The sequence below is a fragment of the Phragmites australis genome, chromosome 10, assembly GCF_958298935.1.
Source record: "Phragmites australis chromosome 10, lpPhrAust1.1, whole genome shotgun sequence".
In the NCBI taxonomy this organism is placed as follows: domain Eukaryota; kingdom Viridiplantae; phylum Streptophyta; class Magnoliopsida; order Poales; family Poaceae; genus Phragmites; species Phragmites australis.
In genome coordinates, this window is record NC_084930.1 from 4,268,571 (window position 1) to 4,285,915 (window position 17,345).

At 45.5% G+C, this 17,345-nt stretch overlaps 1 protein-coding gene across 1 annotated transcript; it reads left to right on the plus strand.

The window, feature by feature from the left end:
- The first annotated feature begins 13,076 nt into the window (after positions 1–13,076).
- LOC133930314 (auxin-responsive protein SAUR71-like) lies at positions 13,077–14,188 on the plus strand. Its single transcript, XM_062376946.1, has one exon. It carries the CDS (start codon positions 13,243–13,245, stop codon positions 13,648–13,650), a length of 408 nt encoding a protein of 135 aa, XP_062232930.1. The 5' UTR covers positions 13,077–13,242; the 3' UTR covers positions 13,651–14,188.
- The last annotated feature ends 3,157 nt before the right edge of the window (positions 14,189–17,345 follow it).

A 17,345-nucleotide genomic window follows, 5' to 3' on the forward strand; every position in this document is an offset into this window, starting at 1 on the left:
CCATTTGTTTGCCTTGAATAGATTGCCCGGACCGTCCAGCAGGAATTAGTTCAGAACACAAAGTAACAACCATAACAACATTCCTTGGTAGTAGCATCCCTTTTTGTTAGTCATCTTGAGTACATGGTGCACTGAACAGATTGAGTAGAAAACATGTGGAGTCATGTCATTGCTGAACTTGAGACTACCCATATCCCATGGTGCTTCTACCTCCTTTGAAGTAACTTGTATCCCTCCACCATCAGCTGCTAGAGTATCATCACCTTGCTTCTGCATGAGGTCTTGTAGGCAACGAGCACATCCAATGTAGTTGTGAATTCCACATGTGGACCTTGATCCCAAGTTGGTGCTGTCCACACCCTTCCCTGTCTAACAGCTCGAATGATAGCCAAACTGACCACCAACACCTTCAGGACCCCAGTTCATAATTGAGATTTTGAACTGTCCAAGCCTGTATGAACCACCGTAGTTACCAACATCTTCACCCAGGGCACACACTGTTGGATTCCAACTATTCTCTTCTATCAATGCTTCATGAAGGGCCTCAAACATCAGCACCAAACAATAGCAGAAATGACAATAATCTCCATCATATTTCCCGCAAGCCAACACATAGCCTCCTTGGCTTTTAAGTGCATGGCTACCCTGCTATTTCAGAACCTCAGCAGCAATTGACACTCTTGGATCCTATGGCAATTGCAAATTCTTGGCGAGCAATAGCAAGGAGAGTGAGGCCCTGAATAACTTCACAATGGCATTTTATAGCCATAAGCTAGAACAAGGTGAGCAGCAGTAGTTTCTCCTTTGGAGTAGATCACAACAGTAGAACCATGCAGTAAAACCAACAATTCTCAGTAGCCACTGCCATATCTACTTATGATCCTAGCAATTTTTTTACCATGCTTCTGCTGCTGATTGCAAGGGCCAGAGTGGCATCCAAAATCACTTTATGCCCTCCTTAAATGTGTTTTCCTCTACCACCCACATACGAGTCCACTGAGCAGGAGATGTCCAAGAGCTTCTCCATATCAAGCATATGTGCCTCCTTCACCAGTCCCAACCTCATCAAGACATATATATTTAGCAAATTGTGTGTATCCTCTCCAATTGAAGTCCAGGTACAAAACTTCATCATGACTTCTCTACCTTTAGCATTCAAACTTGCAAAATTATGCTCATGTGGTTTCAACAACCATGACAACAATAGAGCTGAACAACTTTTCACTTCTCTGCTTTGGTGGCGGCCAAGGATGCAAGGGTTCTAATGCATTGTCACTCCAATTTTGAGGCCAAGTTAATAGCAGCACCACAAATCCCAGCAGATCCATATCCCCTACATGAATTGTATCCTCTCTCCACCAATCTCTGAGTGTCCATATATCCCACTGTAGAAAGCCCTTATTAAATAGCTCACCTAAAAACAACACTTGCAAAGGTTCATTGCCCATTCCTACTAGAACATTCCTTTTCCTTGCAACACCAATGTCAAACTCAGCTCCGACAATACCCATTGCCAAACCAATCACTTCAGCTCTAGCTTCCTGGCTGGGATCTTGAGAGATGATATGGTGAACAGCCACAAGGTGAACAACCTTCTTAAGCAGTTCACCAGCAAATGATATGGTGAGCTTAGCACTATCCCCAACCGAGTTGACACCATCCTCTGCTCTGGTTTTGTGGCAAATGAGGGTCTGGAAGCAATAGAACTCCTCACAGTCTTTAATGAACTTCAAGACGATTAGACCTTCCAGTTGGATAACGCGGAACAACATCAATGTCTCCTTGGTGCCCGTAAAAATAGCCAGCAGGAACGACCTCATCCTTCCCGATACCACTGTATTCGCCATGTCTACCAGGTACTAGACGATCGACGACGGTGGCTCGCGTGTAGGCAAAAGGATGTGTGTGGTGGTTGGAGTGCTTGTGGACACAGATAGGCGCGTGTCATTGCCACGGCACAACATTGAGAACTTGGCAGGGGTCGAGCATTTGATGTAGTTGTGGGAGACGAGATTGTAGACATCACTGGGGAAGTCGGTGGTGAACTCAGTCATGGGCGCATGCACGATCTGCTCATACACCCCCTTGTTGAAGCAGTCCACCACTGTCTCGGCGATATGTAGCACGAGAATGATGCACGATAGCAGGAGGAGATCATTGGTGAGTTCCAGGAGGATGACGCCGAAGTACAGGTGCAGGAGCACCATCCCTTCGATCCGCACATTGCCGGGAAGCCCTCTCTTGTCGATCCTGATATTCACATTATGCGTGAGGCTGTCACCGGCGTTGTCGCCCTCGACTAAGAGACATGTGGCACCATCATGCTCTCCTAGCCACAGTTCCCGCTGGTTGTACCCCACGACGTAGCTTGCCACAGCCCGTCACGACGGAGTCCACCGAATTGGTCACTTCGTGCATCGGGGAGGCTGATGTACCATTGGGTTGTCCGTATTGGTGTCACGAGTAGGCGTGGTATGGTCGATGCAGGTCATGGTGCAATCGATGGAGTATCCCTTGGCGAAGTGGAAGGAGACATCGGCGTGGCGGTGGTCAAGGAAGATGGGATCGAGACAGTAGCCGTCGACCAGGGCGACGAGAGGGAAGGTGAGGCCCCAGGTGGCGCTGGCGACGTCGCAGCTGTGGAGGTGTGATGCGGTGAGGTGCTCAGAGGTTCCGGTGGACGCATCACACTGCAGCAGCTCTGCCGGTGAGACCAGATCCATCTTGACGTCGAAGGGTGGAGGCGGTGAACACACTCGGGGTAGATCGATCGGCGTGGGATCCTCCCTCATGGTCTTCAGCTCATCCACCACTCGGTGGATCTGCACGATGTCGGTCTTCAACGTCGCGTTCATCTCCTTCAACATCACAACCAGCTCTACCTGCTGCTCGTCGGTCCTCATCTTGAGTGATGCGCCAGGATCAACAACTCTGATACTAATTGTTACCAACCTAAATGATCCAAGCACTCAAATCCACACAACACATATAAAAACAATCCCAAATTGAAGTTCAATAGCCAAATCAACCAATACACAAGTCTCGAAGAGAGTTATGGAAGCTTCTAGAGAGGGGATCGAGAAGTACAGGGAAGAGGAGAGGAAAGGGGAAGTGGAACGGTAGACCGAGTCTCACAAGACTCGCTTGAGCTGTAGCTCACCGCTAGGTTCCAATTTCTGGTTCTTCGATGCTTATTCCTCCTCCTTTCGCTCCCTTTGTAGATGCCCTTTCCCTAGTACTCGTCCACACTTGGTAGCCAACTGAGTGATGGCTTGGCCCACTGGATAGCTGGATAACCAAGTCTGTGACATACACATGAATCGGTGATGTGCTCATCGTTGGTGTCGGTTACCCTCGTGGCCAATAAATATGTGTTTGATTTATCAGATGAGTTTTTATAGAGTTGCATAATATAAAATGGATGAGGAAAGCAAGCTGAGCGAAATTATATTAGTTGAAAAGAAGAGTATTTGTTTAGTTGTATCTGTCTGGACAGGCTGAGCTAAGTTCTGTTTGTTTGACTGAATATGATACCGTATTAGCAGATGTAAGGGTTGAGATTATGATTCGTTATTTACACGAAGATAATTTTGTGATACTGACAAATGGACTCGTTTGCATGAACGGATGCATAAGCTACATTCATCTAGATGGGATGATTCACTCCCATACCAGAATAAAATTATATATTTACATTCGCTAAAACAGACTATAATAATAAATACATACAACTAAACAGTTTATTTTCAAAATTCTAAGTATCTACTAGGCCAAATAAAAAGATGTAGGAACCCAACCCACCCTAGCATCATCACCGGTGCGGTGCTTGCCACCTGTCGCTGGTAACCCCGGGGAACACCCCCAGGTGGCGGCCCCTCCATGATCCCGCCGATGTCGGGGTACACCCCCTGTGTATCGCCACAGCCAGGAGGCGCACAGGCCGCTCGATGTTGTTCCCGACCACCTTTCTTCCAAAGGATCCCGCCGCCGCCGCAGCCTTTCGAAATGCCAGATATGGCACTGCCTCCATGGATCTTGGCGCCATCTGTCTTCTCTGTGCTGATCCCATCGCCACCGTCCTTTCCTCCATGGATGCCGCCACCAGGACCGGCGTGCGTCGGGTGCTAGACCTCCTGTACCTCTCCACGGTTGGACGCCGACGAGTACATCGCAACCGGGCACGGCTCCGGCGCATGTCGGGCACGACAGATTTAGGTTGCCGAGGACGGCGAGCGGAACACTTGCGTGCCTGTGGTGCCTGAGCGGTCAGGCGCGCGACGGACAAGGCGACCGATAGTGGCTCGTGGGAATCAAGGCCGACCGGCTCCATCAGATCGTCGCTTGTCAACTGCCAAGCTAGTCGCTGCCTACCCCTGTACCGCGCACAACACGGGCTCAAAAATGTGTCGCGACGGTGAGATGCCATGCCCCCGTGCCCGAGCGGCAGCTGCCTCGAGTATGTACAGTACGTACGTACGGTCGGGAAAAACTGTATGCGAGTAGTCCTACGTACGTACCCTGGCTGTACGGCGAGATAGGATTTTCACTCGCTGCAATATATTTTTTTTCGATGACGCCATCGCTGCAAGTTGGTTTCGGCGGCAAGGCCTGGTTATAAGTAGCCCGGCTCGGTAAACTTATCTGACCTGGTTTGAAATAGTCTGACTCGGCCTGATCTGACTAGTCTACAGGCTAGGCTTGAGCTTGACTCTTTCTGTCTATAGTGGGTTTCCAGTTAGGTTTAGGCTTAAAAACGGACACGAAACCTAAAAAACTTGAAAAAAATCTAATCTGATCTGACTCACAGTGGGTTTTGGTTCTATCGAATATTTAATTATGGGATATATTATACATATAAAGAGTATATTATATATGGATAAGATATGTCGTGTGTATACTTAACAACCTAGGATATTACGAAACCGAATCTATGTTATCTAATACTATCAGAGATCTAGTAGACGCATACTAGCAAGGACTCGATTGGTTACCCAACTTAAAAACAACTAGCATCCCACCCGAATTTATCTAATTTTTCTTAGTAGATAAGATAAATGACTCTCTATCGATTACGGTAAGATAGAATGAGATACAAAACCCTATATAAGGCGGGGATCAGACCTCCGAAGGGAGGCTCTCTTTATAGAGTAACACAACTCATCTGTAACTCGATAAAAGCACTAAGGTCATATAAGATACTCAACGACTTCCTCATTAGTCTAGTTTAGATCCATCTACTTCTTATAATAGATCTAGACACATTGCTAGTATTCAAATGAATACAGATAAAACATCGACCACACAGCCCGACCCAACTTGGTAGTTAAACATGTCTTTCGCTCGAGGTCGATGCCGCTGGCCACACACAAGGAGTTGTACTCAATGAACATTATTCTGAAAAAGATTTGATCAAATTTTTAAACTTTGACTAACAATATATTTCAAAATATCTAGTTTGAAAATCTTAAAATCATATGTGTATATTTGTCTTGAAAAATATTTTCAAAAAATCATAAAATCAATAAATTTTATAAATATATTATAATAAAAAATAGTAGTCAAATCTACGCATAGTAGACATACCTTATCTAAAACTATCTATATTTATTACTGGAGGGTGCTGAAATTTTTAAAATTTAGCTATTTTAAAAATGTTTTTCTACTCATGGATCTATAGGTAAACAAATTCAAAAAATAAACCCTTTCTACGGTGCCATGACATTTGTCGCCGTGTTACCGATCTGTCATTTTGGATTTAAAATATCATACATGATAGTTACCACGATATTAATTATCATAGCGCCGTGCTATTCAACCATGACGTCAAATATCATGGTATTATGAAAAATGATCTATTTTTAGGAATCGTTTTTACAGGGATCTATTAACAAAATATGTAAAAAAAAGGTCAAAATGCAAAAATTTCACCCGGAGGCAGTAAGAGTAATCCGGATACTCTTATCCATTGCCAACTCAAAACGCTAGCGTCCGGGGCCGATTTTCAGCGAGCGAGCGCGGGAGCTTCATCGTGTCAGTTCGTAGCTAGCTAGTGGGGCTGCGCCCACGTGGTTGCATTATGGAGTACTTATCTACACAGCTGGACGGACGCGATTAATTCCCGTTCATTCGTGTCGGGTCCTTCTTCTCCCTGTCTACACGTCTGTGCAGGAGCAACAGCTAGTCGGTCCTCTGGCACGGAGGTGCGTGCGCGCTCTCTGCATGGATCCGGCGAGCCTGAAACACCTGCGCGTCGGAATCACTCCGGTCCTGAAATAGTCACACGTCAACGCATGGTTCGCAATCACACTGGCCCTAGCCCACATGCGTGCAAAGGCGAGAAAAAAGAAGTCGCTCCAGAAAGCCGTCCAAGGACTGCAATGGAATTTGATCGGTGATCTGTGAAAACGGAGTAGTATTTGGGCTTTGTTGGGACGAACGTTGACAAGTAAACGAAATAACCCTGATCGACATTGATGACTCACGCTGCTCCTACCAAGACCAATTGGACAATTGGAGAGAGAGGGAGAGAGGAGAACTGTATGGCAGGCCAGGCAGGGCCTAGTGTGTCGTGACCTTGTCCTCGGCCGTGCCTGCACCGTATCCGAGCCCCCCCGACGAAAATCTTGGACGCGTGACGCGCCTCGGGGCTCGCGCGCACCTTTCGACGGAGGTTTCACGTGGACGGGCTCAGCGGCCTGCTCGCTGCTGCCGGTTGTGCGGAACAACAAAACACACCACGTGCATGGTGCCATCATGCATGGCTAGATCGCACGACCCTTCTCCTTCTCCTCCAGCTCTTGTGCGCCCGCTCGCCCAGCCTTCTCCGAGTCTTCCAAGCTAAGAGCAACTCCAATGAGCAGCTCTTTATACCCTTTCTCATCCAAAATATTAGTAAAAAAGTTAAAAAAATCTCTCCAACCAATTCCCTATCTAACTTCATATTTACTCTATTTTGTTCCCACATCTAAGCCAATAGGAAGGTTTCCTATCCACTTGTTACTACTTTGCGCATGTGAGGAGATGAGAGGGGAAGAGAGAGCGGATGTAGGTTGACAAGTGAACATGTATTGCGGGAATAGCTACCACATAAGTACATATATTGTAATAGCAGTTACCTCACAAACACACACGTTGTAAGAATTTGTAAGAGCAGTTACCTCACAAGTACACGTGTTATAAGAGCAGTTACCATATAGACACACATATTGTAAGAATTTGTAAGAGCAATTATCACAAAAACACACGTGTTATAAGAGTAGTTGAAAATATAGCTATAAAAAATAACAACGTTTAAATATGAAATTGTTATTTGTTAGTTACAAAATATTAATAAAATAGAGGTGAGTGGATTATAAAGAGAAAAGTAAAGAAAAAAATATGGATATAAAATTCTGTATTAAATAAACAGAGAAACATAAATAAAGAATAAGTTTGAGTTACTCTAACACAGGTTACACCAGTGAGACACAGAAAAATCACATAAAGGTTGATTTTATTTCTCCTCTTATCCCTCCTCTCTTTATTATTCCTTAATAGATGGTGACAGAATCATCTATTATTAAAAGAGTCATCACAAACACTTTATATTAGACAGAACAAAAAGTCGTTTAGCATCTAAAAATAGAGGGAGACTCTAGGGAGGCTCGAACCCCTCCCGGCTCCCGCGTCCCGCCCCCTAAAATCCGCCGCTATATTACACCACACTTCTACATTTTCTCGAGCATTAGGGTGCTGTTCATCTGCGAAATGATTTCACAGTAAGCACAAGCCAAAACCTGTGGTCCGAGTCAATGGCACTGGCGTTGGAGTCCGTGACTCCGTCGGCGTGGAGCGACGGGAGAGGAAGTCGGGAGGAGGGCCCACCGGACCACCGTCTGCGGGGTGGGGCCCGCCGTGACCTGGGGAGTGGGGACAAAAGAGGCGGGTAGGAGCGCACGTAGGTGCGTGCATTATTAAAGATTAAACACGCTCACCACTTCACCAGTGGAGCTGATCGTCGAGCATGACGAGGCAGGCAGCAGGCACCACCGAGCTCGATCGGCATCTGTACGGACACGGGCGCGCACGCTGCCAAAGAGGAGGTGGCTTGTCACGATACAGTATTTTTTGACTATTCGAAGCACACCATTTCCGGCATTAGTCTCGAGTAACTTTCACCATGGTAATATATATATTAAAGATTTTTACGGTACATCTAAATGGATGTATACCGTTTATTTTCTTCATCGGTAGTTTCAATACTTAGTTACCTCTAACTATAGAAGTGATCTTTATTAGTGGCAGATCTAGATCATGAAAACGTTTTTTATCTTCTTCTGTTGTGTTTTTTTTCCTTCCTCTTTTAAGTCTAAAAATTGAATAGGGTTTTTAAGTGCGTCTGGGATAAGGAGCTCGAGACCCGTCCCTACCCTGGTGGCTCTGCGCACTGTATATTATTGTCCTAATGAAACATATAGTAAGAATTCTACTAGAATCAATTCGATTTCTGTAGGACACAGTGAAAATTCACGTAGCTATGCTACTTTATCGGCTTTTGCAGAAACAACGGTGGGTTAAAAAGGTAAAGGGCATGCTGGCAGCGACACGGGCTTTGTTAGGCAGGGTCAAGGTCAACACTCAACAACTTGTTAGAGTCTGCACGTACTGTTGAGGTGGGAGCTAGTAGCACCGTTCTCCTTGGCTTGCCATGCTAACGCTGTTGTGGAATCGGATGCTAGATTCTAGCATTGCATGTGTGCGTGAAAACGCCAGACTTCGTGCTGTTTGACGTTGTCGATCTATCGATCGATTCCTACTTCGCGCGGCATGCCATGTGCCGATTGCGGCCCTTTTCCTCGTCTTGGACACATGCATGAAAACGAGCGCCAATGGCAATGGCACGTACGCCCACCTCTCCCGTCCAATCCAAACCTAACATAGATCGTCGAACGAACGTGACATGAGGAGCCAGGCAAATTGATCAGCCGCACGAACGTACCGGCTGCCAAATGAGAGCATCCACGGTGTATAGCAACACCTAATGTGCTAAGATGAGACACGTAGGTGAAATGCTGATTAGCAAACAATACTCCAGCATATGGCAAATCCAAGTGAAATCCACTATAATTTAAATAATAATAGAAAAAATATTTTCCTGGCTAATTGTTGTTCCTCTCTCATGCATATCTTCCTCGTGCTTCCTTTGTTTCTCCCCTATCCCCATTTCTCTGTCCTAGACAAGATTTGTTTATTTAGAGCACTCGATGCTCACTTCTTCCAAACTTTTTTTTTAGCACCCAACCTCTCCGGTGTATAGCAATAGTCTAGCATAAAAAAGATTCTCTAAGCGACTTTTTTTTTGGGCAACCCTGGAGCTGCCCTGAGTCAACATATATGTGCGCTGCCATTTACCCGACATGCATGTTGACTTGAGGGTCCAATATAATCGTCCCGTTTCTGATCTATATGCGGTACGTATGGACTATCCGGACGATCGATGATTTTCAATTGTCCATCATTGATAAGCTTATACTGTGTATCATAAACCTTCCAAAGTGTCACGCATCGATAGTCGCACGATCCTTGTGTTGTACGGGGCGTAGATGTGATGTGTCAGCGTTGTGATCGATCGGGAGATATCAAAGGAATGACCCGAGCTAGATATCAGATTCTTCCATTCGTGATGTGTGACGAATCAACTGACCAACTCCCCTACCTACTCAAGCACTCGTCCTACGTTTAGGCAGCCGCCGGATCGGAATTTGAGAGATCAGACTTGAGGTCCAATATAATCGTGACATGCAGCCCGAATGACACAGCTTGGCAAGTTTGCAAGAAAGGGCTCGAATCGTAAGATGTCCAAAGTCCTAACGCTACGTTACGCCCCGTTTCTGGAATAGGCAACGGCAGATCTTCAGGGAGGACGGGAGGGGGTGAAGACCCCTAATAATGATTGCCAAGCTTCTTCTCTATTTTTACAAGCGAAGAGGAGGATAAAAAGAAGAATAAAATCAACTTTTTTCTATAGCTTTACTGCACCTGTCATTAGGAATAGAGAGGCTTCGGAATGTGGAGATTATTTGCCGGCCATTTGGTATTTGCCATTGTGCCTGTATGGATGACATATCAGCCTCGTGCACAAGGCATCACGAGAATTATTTTTTAACAGAATATGCCGTTGGTGTAGAGTCGTGTGTATGTCTTCACCTATCAAAATAAAAATCCTGATATACAGCTATTTAGACCAAAAGTTATACTTACTTTATTAAAAAAATGCCGTTGGTACGAAGCTAGCTAGACTAATTGGGCACACACCTAGCACTGTGCACAATGCCGTACGTTGATCCATCAATTACAAGCGTGCTGTTCCTCGCATGAAAATGTTTCGCATATTATCAGTGTGTGATATACACTGATACTCTGCAAGCCAGACATTGACACGGTAATTCAGAATATTTTATACACTCTTCAATGTAAAGTCTCGATCCAGAAATTTAACCCAATGCTTAGGTTCGTCAACATTCAGTGTGGATATAGCTTTGATTTTGATGACCAATGTATACTGCCTCTGTTGAATTTTGTGAGACGTCAAAATATTCAATACTTGAACTTTGAGCTCTTTCCGGGAGCAAAATGGTTGAACAGTAAAAAGATAAACAGACACGTCCATGCATACTTGGTAGGGATGCAAGTGGTTACTCTGTGAGTAATTCTGGGTTAGCATTGAGTTTATTTTTTCCTTAATTTAATTATACGAGGATAAATCTCATATTCATTTTTTAAGTTTTGGATTGGTCCAATGACAAAGAAAATATAAACTTACATCCCTATTACTTGGCACTATTTTTTGTGATCGCCATTTTGCAGACTGTGGACAATATTTATTTTTGAAATAAGCTAGCAACTAAAATTGCAATTTTCCAAACTTGACCATGTCAAACGGCACCATATAAAAACCACCGCTTAATATATTCATTCATGTACGGACTTGATGTTTAATCTTAAAAAAGAAAGACAATGCGCTCAGTGATCAGCTACTAGCCTACTCCTCTTGTCTCTCTCCTGCATGTGCCAGGTCAGTGGGTGGGTCCCGCGACACTCGCTTTCCAATCCTCTCTCTCTCACCTCCTCGCGGACGGAACCGTACAAGCGGACTACGGAAGCAGCCGAGCCGGGCATGGTCACGCGCAGGCAGATGGTGGAAAAGCGGTCCCAGGCCGAGCCCAAGTCCGATCGGTCGGGGTCCGACCGGAGCTAAACCGGGTGCTCATTAAGGCCCCTGCCGGCCGGGTCCACCCCACCGGCTTGTTGCCCCATGGTCCCACGTGCCTTCCGGGTACTCAAATAGTACACGCACTTGTACCTTCACCCCCTTACTTAATTATCTATTACATATATTAAACGTATAAAATTTGGAGCAACCTAGGGTAAGTTACTGTATATATTTTTCATATGAGTTTCACATATGTATACATATGTATATATACCTATATGTATGTATAAGTATACATATACGTATGTGTATATATATATATTTTATGAAATTTCAGAAAATAGCAAAAGTAGTAATAGTTATATTAAGAAATCGGCTAAAATAATTTAAATTACATAGAAAAATATCTAAAACTAAAAAATGAAATAAATTTAGTTAGGTTCGTATTGCTGTCGTCTACATATTAAAATTATGTACATCCATGAAAGTGCTATTATTTTTCTTATAATTAAATAAATGTGTTAAATATTTATAAATTTATAAATAAATATTGAGATGCATAAAATAGATGAACTCACTTTTTTTAGTTTTTTTTATCATGCTCTGTCTAATAAAAAATAGGCGCAGCGTAGGTGCGCCAATCCAACTAATTATTTTTGCTAAGCTTATACGCTCATCTCCATGTAAAGTGCCTCGCTAAAGACGCATTCCTTATTCCTTAATGTTTTAAGATCCTATTTCGACGGACAGGTTTGCCCAGAAGGAAGGGTAACTTAATTTAGAATTTTGCTATACATCCAACAGAAACTTCGTACAACTCACATATGACCGACCTAATTAGTGGCATACGCACGTCTCAGGAGAGGCTCATATCTTACTCTCATAGCCCCACTTTTCTTCCTCATATAAAACCTGAGGTTAGGGAGGCTTGGCCCCCTTGAAGATTCTCTCCTAGGCTTGATTGCTCTTCACGTTGGCCAAGTTAAGGAGAAAAGGATGAAAGTAAATTATGTAAGATCAGATTTCACAAGTAGATCTTTATTTCTGTGTGACACGTGTTTTCTATCATGTTTATACGTACGAGCCGTTAAACTTCATACAAGATTTATGGACATCCGCAATCGACCATACCTTTTCATAAATCTTTCCTTGTCTCAGTTTTGAACAAAATGTGTCAATGTTTGGTGAAGTCGCATGTCCCCAAAGCGTGGCAGTTTGTTTATTTTAGTGGAGCCTGGCAATATTTTGGTGAAGTGTCTCCAGAGGAAAGAATTCGCAAAGGCCAAAACGAGAAAAATAAAGGCAGAATGACCCTCGCAAGCAACTCAATACTCCTTCCGGTTCAAAATAGTAGTTGTCTTGAGTTATGTATAGTTAATTATTTTATACTTTAGCTACAAATTACCTTTTTAATTTAGATATTTAAAAATAACTTAAGTAAATTTGTTTTAAAAATATTTTCACCATAATATATTTTTACTATATTTTATTAACATATTAATAAAATAATTAAATTTGTATTTTGAGGGCATGTTAATATCTAAGGCCCTGTTTATTTCATATTATAAAAGTTGAATTGTGATCAAAATCTAAAAACTGAAACAAACAACTAGATTGTAAAAGCTGAATTCTAATCACAATTCAAAAGCTGAAACAGACAGCTGGTTAGAAAAGCTAGATTGTTACAATCCAACACACAGATTGTAACAATCCAGCAATCTACCTTTCACCAAATTATAACAACCCACAATTCAACTTTTATAATACAAATTTTACAATCCAATTTCTTACTATCCATAATCCATAAACTACTTTTCACACTTTCGGAGTTAGGACGGAGGGAGTAGCTTCCGTCGCCTCCTCCATTATATAAGGAGCAGATGGCCAGCCACCCCAGTACAGACGCCTTTGTGTGCTGCGCTGCGCTGTGCTGTGCGTCCTCTCAACTTCTCAAGTGACCCTCAGCCTCCGGCTCTCACCAAGAACCCACCGACGCCGCCACCACACCTACATTCCCAAGCCTCTCGAAGTCTCCGGCGCCGACCAGTAGCATGAAGCGCCTGCTCAGGCGGCTCTCCCGCGTGGCCGCGGCAGACGCCTGCGTCGCCGCCGCCGGCACGTACCAGCCGCTCCGGCCGGACGCCGCGGCGAAGACGGCTGCTTCGGCCTCTTACTCCTTCGGTGCCCGGCAACTTTGCGGCGGCGCGCGCGTGCCGGAGGGGCACGTGCCGGTCTGCGTCGGCGAGGAGGGCGGCCCCGTGGAGCGCTACGCCGTGCGCGCCGAACTCCTGGGCCGGCCGGCCTTCGCAGCGCTGCTCCGGCGCGCCGCCCAGGAGTACGGCTACGGCCACCCGGGCGCGCTCCGCATCCCCTGCCCCGTGTCCGACTTCCGCGCCCTCCTCTTCCAGCTCGCCTCCTCCTCCGCCGCCGACGATGAGGCGGCGCTCTGCTACTACTAGGCACCGGCGTCCATGCCCCGCCGCCGCTCTCCCCGTCCTGCCGTTCTCGTCCGAAACATTCACGGATCCACCGCTTTAGCTTCGGAGGGCAGAATTGAGATTTGCCCCCTTGGTAAAACGGTAACTGCAGCGCCAAAGTGCTGTGCTGCTCGCTGTTCTGGTCTTCTTACTGATTTACCCCTGCGTGGGACATATGTGCATATGGAGGGTTAACTCTGGTGGATGGGGGTAGTACGGGGATTTCGCCGCATTTTCTCCTGCAGCTCAACAGTTTTAGTACCTGCTGTTTGGTGGCAATTAGAATTTTTTCCTTTTCTTTTTCTTCCTTGTTTTGGGTGTTCGTCTAGATCTAGCTCTGGCTCTAGTGGCGGTTGTAGTACTTGCCTTTCTTTTCCTAGGGGTTTTGAGATCTTAACAATACATGTAAACCGCAAGGTTGATCTCATTCTCATACGACTGAGACCGAGGAAATTGCCAGCGCGAAGTGCCAGTATTTCTCCTCAAGATTTAGCGTTGCCATGCCACCAATTTTTGGCAATCTTCTGTGTTCCATTTTCGATCTTGGCCAGGATCTCACACGTGCTCAAACAACAGTCCTTGCTTACGCAGCAGGCTGCAGCCTTCGCTTTCCCTCGACGCCGTCTCCGTGGAAGAGCCGCGCGTGCGTGCGTGCGTGCGACCGAGTCACCGAGCGGTGCCGTGTTCCCGTGTTCAGGTGCGTGCGTTTCTCCCGTGCCGTGCGGCGGCGAACCCGGCAGGTGGATGGGTGCCGTGCCGAGCTCGCGGCAGAATCAGGTGCCCGCGGATGGCGACGCCGAGCAGGGGAAAGCAGAGGCTGAGCCAGCACCGGAGTGGCAGGCATCTTTGCTTTGTGCTGTGTTGTACCGCACGCAGAGCAGCAGCCGGCAGGCGGGGTCGTAGCTGAGATATTTTACTGTGTAACCAATCAACTGAGACACTATGTTAGAAATTACAAATTTTTTGGCAAAATATGCTAGTGTAGATCATGTTATCATTTACCATCTCATAAATTTTGAGCTTAAACAATAACTTATATAAGGGGAAAAAAGGAGAAATTTCATATGTGAGTAGTATCTCTATATGAATCATTGATTTCTTTTTTCTTCCCGTACATGTTTAATCTCAAATTTTATGAGATAGTAGATGATATACATAAATCATATTTTTGTTAGAATTTTTTTACAACAGTTAACATGAGATTTTGGTCAGTTAGTTACCTAAATTGATTTGTGTAAAGGTTAAGCGATAGAAATTTTCGGTCTCAGTGACCATGTCGTGGCTCCGGATCGCCGGTTGCGGCGCGACCATGATTGTGAGCCTGCGATGCATTGCACTGCCACAAGAGTTCAGAATCGCAGTCGGGGAAAAAATTGCATCTCTCGTGAACTAACGCCCAAAATTTAGAACGAAACGTGGTGCTTGAATTTGATCGATGTTTCTGGGTCGTAGCGTGGATGCAGTGAACGCGGCGAGTTGACAAATTTTCCTTCCAGCTAAGCAGTAGATACTGACAATGAAAACTGAAAAGGACTCGAAGAATTTCACTACCAATTGGTGTTATCCGTGCCTTGTTGTTTCGTATGACTTCAGAAACCGACGGGCATGGAGAAATTATTAAAGAAAAAAAAGCACGAAACGCCTCTAATACTTTCCAACCGAACACAGCTTTGATTCTAAAGTAGTTGTTTTTCCGTCGAATTTCGCTATCAAATCTTTCTCCTTTGCCCCATTACGCCAAAAAAGCATTAAATAAAGCTGGAATTGACCCCTGAAATCTACATTTGAGGGTGCAACAATGCCACCAAAAAGAAAAATTTGTGGGCTGGAGACACTTCGTCTAATGATGGGAGCAGCGCCATGTGCAGAAATCTTGGCCAGTGCGGCTGGCACCTGCGTCTCACTGTGCCTGAGCTCACGGAGACGACGACGCCTTAGGGGATATTTGGAGCACCAGCTTACTTGTGCTTCAAAGCAACTGATTCTGGCATTACCACTTTTTTTCCCTAACAATATGACCTATTTCTACAGTCTTTTTAGAGGAGGTCAAGCGAGACCGCTCCGTACATGTCTATGTGAACGCTTGGACTCGAGTGCTCACGCCGTGCCAGCGCCCGGATGCAGGCATTACCACATTCTCGTTGGAATCGTTGTGTCAGAAACCCAGCTAAATCGATCGTCATGTGCATATTGTTTAGAGGGATCAAGTACGCATGACATAGATCATCGTACATGCATGCATGTGCTGTCCCATCTGCACATTTGAATTTTTTGCAACGGTGATCTGGCTAAGTGTTTTCTTCCAGGCTTGAACGTGTGTGAAAGGGGCGTCAGGATATCACACCGGAAAACAGAAATGGAGCCAGGAAATATTATAAGCAGCTCGGCAGCTGTGTTCATAAATTCTTTGTGATGTACTATATAGCACATGCCGTGTTGTAACAACAGCTAATTTTTCCTTTTAATTCAGCAGCATGTGCAGCTGTGCAAGTCAACAAACTCTCCGGGGATTGAATGCATTGTCACATGCCCTGAGCTCTCCAACTCCCTGAGAACTATTATTCTCAGAAATTCAGCATAAAGAAAATGTGCGTGCAGGTGTAGATATTCTGCAGACCACAAAAAATGCAACGAAATTCGCAAGAACCTGGAGATAGACCGTCTCATTTTCTTTTGTCTGCTGGAATGAATGAAAGCTGTCTGGGAGCTGCTGAGGTTGATAAGGACCCCTCGACTGCGTCGCTCGCATGCACGCCTGAAACTCTCAAGCCATGCATGCATGTGCAGGGAGCGAAGGCCACATCGCAGCACGCGTGTCGGATTGCCCAAACGAGGCCCGGACCGGCAAGCAAGGGCAGGCGCCACGCCATGCCGCCCGCGGACAATTGCGAGCGATCAGCCGCTCCTGTTCGCATGGCACGTTGCCACCACATGGCGGTGGCGGACGCCGACCCGATGTGTAGGGGCTCTCTCTTTCTTCTCCTCTACCTCTTTCTCCTCCACCTCTTTCTCCTCTTTCCTCCTTCTATACCTCTAATCTTTAATAGAATTTGAGCTGGTAGGAGGGCTGAAGCCCTCTCATCCGCCATGGCGCTGTGCATGTAGATGCACAGTGCTATCCATCCGCATGCCCGGATGGTGCATTTCCAGCTGCGGGAACCGGCGAGCTGAGCTGAGTTGCTGTGACAGTGTGTGAGGCAGCACTGTTGGGGATAGCCTTGTCATGGATGCAATGAGATTTTGCAGGTAGGATGGGAACAGCCGAACAGAAGTGATGGGTAGTGAACAGTGGAGTTTTCTGACGCTGTACGTCTTTTTTTTTGGTTTGAGGCAGATGTAGCACGACTTTGTAGGCAGGACGGTATTTTTTTTTAGAAAAAGGTAGCACCGCATTTGATGAAGAATCCCCCCTGTGCGTCGATCCATAGGGAGTTGATGAGTTGGGCCATGCGAGACCTTCAAGGGAGTTTGGAGTTTATGGCCCCTCTCGGTGCTTCCTTAGGCCTCTGTATCCCCAGCAACAATAGACATTTCAGCCCAGGTTAGATCACTGCAGCCCATCAGATTTCCATGGCTTCTTCTTTCCAGCCCAAAAAGTAAATGGACAACCAGGAATCCAAAACACTACGGCATGCGCGTGTCAATTTTTTTTAGCTTTTTAAAATAAAAAGTTGTAA

What these genes read in the sequence shown, in the direction of transcription:
- LOC133930314 (XM_062376946.1), top strand. Translation starts at nt 13,243, where the DNA reads ATGAAGCGCCTGCTCAGGCGGCTCTCCCGCGTGGCCGCGGCAGACGCC.